Consider the following 4,603-nt stretch of genomic DNA (forward strand, 5'->3'; position numbering starts at 1 on the left):
GACGATTTCTCTATTGGAGGAGCCACCTATAAAGATTTTATATCCAATTTATCTCATTTCTTGGAAAGATGTGAAAGGGTTAACCTCGTGTTAAATTGGGAGAAGTGCCATTTTATGGTAGAGAGTGGGATCGTTCTTGGGCAAAAAATCTCCCATGCCAACATCGAGGTGGATAAAGCCAAGGTAGAGCTAATTGAGAAAATTCCTCCCCCCACCAATGTGAGGGAAGTGAGATCTTTCCTTGGCCATGCCGGATTTTATCGGCGTTTCATAAAAGATTTTCGTTAATTGTCAAACCTCTCACATCCCTCTTGCAATAAGATAAATAATTTGTGTTTGATAATGCTTGTCAAAAATTGTTTTGTAGGTTGAAAGAAGCTCTTTGCACCGCTCCAGTAGTCCAAGGACCAGATTAGTCTCTACCATTCGAACTAATGTGTGATGCAAGCGATGAGGCCATTGGCTTGGTCCTTGGACAACGAACGGAAGGAAAACTTCATGTCATATACTACTTGTCCAAAACTCTCAATGATGCTCAACGAAATTATACAACTACCGAGAAGGAATTCTTGGCGGTTATCCACTCATTTGAGAAGTTTAGAACCTACCTCATTGGTTCTAGGACAATAGTGTATACCGTCCACTTAGATCTCAAATATTTGATAAGCAAGAAGGAAGCTAAACCAAGATTGTTGAGATGGGTTTTAGTTCTTCAACATTTTGATTATGAAATGAGGGACAAGAAGGGGGCCGAAAATGTGGTGGCGAATCACCTTTCAAGGTTGGGTGGTGCAAGGTTTCATGATGATGATTTGCTATATGCTCTTGAGGTGAAAATGGAGCCATAAGGGATGATGTGTTATATGCTCTTGAGGTGAAAATGGAGCCATAGTATGCGGATATAGTGAATTATTTGGCTTGTAGTGCCATACCTCCGGACTTCACTTCCCAACAACGTTGAATACTTAAGCATGAGGCCAAGAGATACATATGGGATGACCCTATTTTGTTGAAGAGAAGGGTCGATGGTTTGTTGGGAAGATGCATCCCCAATGATGAGATTCAAAGTGTTCTCCATATGTGCCACTCTTCTCCTTGTGGTGGGCATATAAGTGCTCAAAAGACCGCCTCTAAGATTTTGCAATCTATGCTCTTTTGGCCTTCTCTATTCAAGGATGCTTGGCAATTTGTCAAGACTTGTGATAGATGTCAAAGGATGGGGAATGATTATAGGAAGGACGAAATGCCTTAAAACCCCCTCCTTGAGCTTGAGATTTTTGATGTGTGGGCTATAGATTTCATGGGCCCTTTCATTTGTTCTCAAGGAAACAAGTATATCTTGGTAGCCGTTGACTATGTCTCTAAATGTGCGGAAGCCATGGCTTCTCCTACGAATGATTCAAAAATGGTGGTCAATCTATTCAAGAAGGTGATCTTTCCAAGATTTGGTGTTACTAGGGCCATTATTACTGATGGGGGATCGCATTTCAATCATCACACTTTTAATAGACTTCTCGATAAGTATGATGTATTTCACAAGAGAGGGCTTACTTACCACCCTCAAATGAGTGGTCAAGCGGAGATCACCAATAGAGAGCTCAAGGTCATCTTGGAGAAGATGGTGGCTAGAACAAGGAAAGATTGGTCTTCTAAGCTCATTGACTCTTTATGGGCGTATAGGACCGCTTTTAAGACTCCAATAGGGACTACTTCCCATAAGCTTGTTTATGGAAAAAATTGTCATTTGCCCGTAGAGATAGAGCACCGAACTCATTGGGATATCAAGAAAATCAACTTCAAACTCCATAATGCGGGTGAGCAAAGACTCCTAGAGCTTCATGAGTTAGAGGAGTTGAGAATGAATGCCTATGATAGTGCAACCATATACAAGGTAAGAACCAAGGCTTGACATGATGCCTAAATTATCAAGAAAGAGTTCGCCATTGGCCAAAAGGTTCTCCTATTCAAATCCCGCTTGAAGCTTTTGCCGGACAAGCTTAGATCGAGATGGAGTGGGCCATACGTCATTACAAAGGTGTTCCTATATGGAACTTACGAGATCTCTAAGGACGAGCATTCCCCATTCAAGGTCAATGGTCACCGACTAAAGCCCTATTATGAAGGATATCCCATTGATAAGCCGACTTCTACATCACTTCTTGATGTGCATCATCCGTTTGATCCTCCTTGATTAACTCAAGGAACGTCGAGCTAATGACGTAAACCAAAAGCGCTTCCGGGAGGCAAACCGTGTTTCTAACTCTTTTTATACTTCTTTCTGTCTTCTTACATCTTTTTTTAAGGCCTCACCTTCGTTACTTTGGTTGATAGGTGTTTGGATTATTCGGTCGATATTTTTCAAGTTCAATGATGAGAGAAGAAGATTAGAGTTCAAGGATATGTTGAAGACCCTGTGCGCGGGTGCGCAGCCCTGCCAGAACCCGCGCACAGGCAATGTTCAAGAAGAAAAATCGAGGCAGGAAGTTCTGCACGCCCTGTGCGCTGGCGCGTAAGGTAGATGGTGTGTGGGCACGTAGCCCTGTGAGAACCCGCGAGGAAGAAAGCAAATTACAAAATTGAGGCAGAAAGTTTTGCGCGGGCTGTGCGCGACTTGTGTGCGGGCGCGCAGAGCTGGGTTTATCGGGGCTAAATTCTTTCTTTTCCCCTGATTTTTCCCTCATTTCTCACACACCAAGCTCAATTCTCCTTCTCTCTCCTTACAAACTAAAACCCTAACTTCTAAAATTCTACATATCTCACCCATAACTCCCAAATTATCTTGATTTTTCACCAAATACGTCACATTTCTTCACTCTTTTCACAAAATTCCTCACTTTCTCTCTCCAAAATAACCAACTTCCCCCATTTTAGTGGTTAGAAGAGCTTGGTCAAAGGAGGTGCTCGTGGGTGTTTTTGGTTGAGTTCAAGCTTCCCTCTTGTGGTATAACTCTCAACTTTGTTACTTTGTTGCTCAATGTTACTAAATTATGCAAAGTTCATGAGTTATTAAGCATGTTTTAGCTTAAGTATGGATTTTGTGTGATTTTGGGTATTATTGTTAGTAATTGTTGGATTTTGGTGTAAAATTTGTGTGATTATGGGGTATTGTTGTTGGAATTGTTTGTGTTCATGTAATTTTCATGTGAGTTGCTTAAGTAATTTGGTATTGTTGTTGAAATGCCTTGGTCTTTATGATAAAATTTTGTGATTTTAGGCATTGTAGTTGGTACTGTTTGTTGTTGGAGCTATTATTGTGAGGTTTGTTGTTGCTACTAACCTCATTTGTAGATTGTTAAGTTGAAGCTCAGTTTTGTTGTTGTTGTGGTCAACTTTGGTTGCTTTGAGAGTTGAGCTTCCTTCTTTGGTCTTGGTTGTTGGTGTGTTCCTTGGGGATATTTGTGTGGTTAAAATGAGTAAAAGGAAGAGTATAAAGGAGCCCCGGTTGGTAATTGAAGAGCCTCCAGCTCAAACTCAAAATTAAACACAACCACCCATTTCTCTTCCCACCTTGAAATTCAACAGCAAAAACCATTCACCCTTCTACAAATACCTTAGAAAACGCAAGCTAAACCCCACAAGGCATTATTATCAACGTTCTATGAGGGATTTGGGGATAGATGAGGACCTTAGGTCGCTCCTTCACAATCTTTGAATGAGTGAGTTCATTAATCATCACTTTCGAACAAACAAAGAACATATCTATGAATTCCTCGCTTCCTTCGAAAAAGAACCTTGTGGGAACAATGACTTCCAAATTTCCTTCCAACTATTTAACGACCGCCATGTCATGAAGCTTCGTGATCCTAATGCCTTGTTAGACTTCACCTTGATGCGGATCTTCTTGCCCCTTCCACAAGGCACTTCCCCGAGTATAATGCGTTCCGTTGGTGGCAAGCAATTGCCGATATTGACGAGTTCAGTACTCAGTATTTGGTAGCGAGCCAAACATCCACCCTATTCTTCGTATTCTTCACCACCTTTTGGGGTATGCGGTGTTTAGCAAGCAGGACTTGAGAAAGCTCTCACATGAAGAGCTCTTCACTCTATGGGTTGTAACTAAGGAGGAGTTGAGAGGGCAGCTCAACATGGGCTATTGGTTCGCATTATGTTGTGAAGTGATCAAATTGGGCAACAAAATAGGTGAAATCTCTCTTGGTGGGATGATAACTAGGATTGTCAAGAACCTTGGTTATGAGCGCTTCTTTTCCACTTGTACTCAAGTTGGGAGTGATAAAGATCTCTTCGTCGACGTCTAACAAATGAGCAGGGCAAGATTCATCCAACCAACTGCTAATGTCAACAACTTTCGTGATTGGTTTGTCGAGCGCGAGCACCATTGTATCTTGCCTAACCCCAACCGCACATCTTTGGGGCGGGATGCTAGGAATGTATGGAAGGTTCCACAAGACAATGGTTTGTTGCCCAACACCTTGGGAGGCGCGAGAAACATGATAGTTGGACAGGAACCATAACAACAACACTAACAACATCATCATCATCAACAACATCAACATAAACAAGGTATGAGTAGCCTTGAGCAACAAATGATGGGCATGCAACTTGGCATGCAAAGCTTGCTTGAGAACCAACAAGGTATGTTTAT

General features: G+C 41.8%; 1 protein-coding gene across 1 annotated transcript; it reads left to right on the plus strand.

The window, feature by feature from the left end:
- Positions 1-1,405: 1,405 nt before the first annotated feature.
- LOC145577975 (uncharacterized) lies at positions 1,406-3,351 on the plus strand. The gene is made up of 2 exons (XM_081635388.1): positions 1,406-1,891; positions 3,289-3,351. Exons 1-2 carry the CDS (start codon positions 1,406-1,408, stop codon positions 3,349-3,351), a joined length of 549 nt encoding a protein of 182 aa, XP_081491514.1.
- Positions 3,352-4,603: the final 1,252 nt, after the last annotated feature.

This window comes from Chenopodium album, chromosome 14, assembly GCF_948465745.1.
Source record: "Chenopodium album chromosome 14, dcCheAlbu1.1, whole genome shotgun sequence".
NCBI lineage: Eukaryota > Viridiplantae > Streptophyta > Magnoliopsida > Caryophyllales > Amaranthaceae > Chenopodium > Chenopodium album.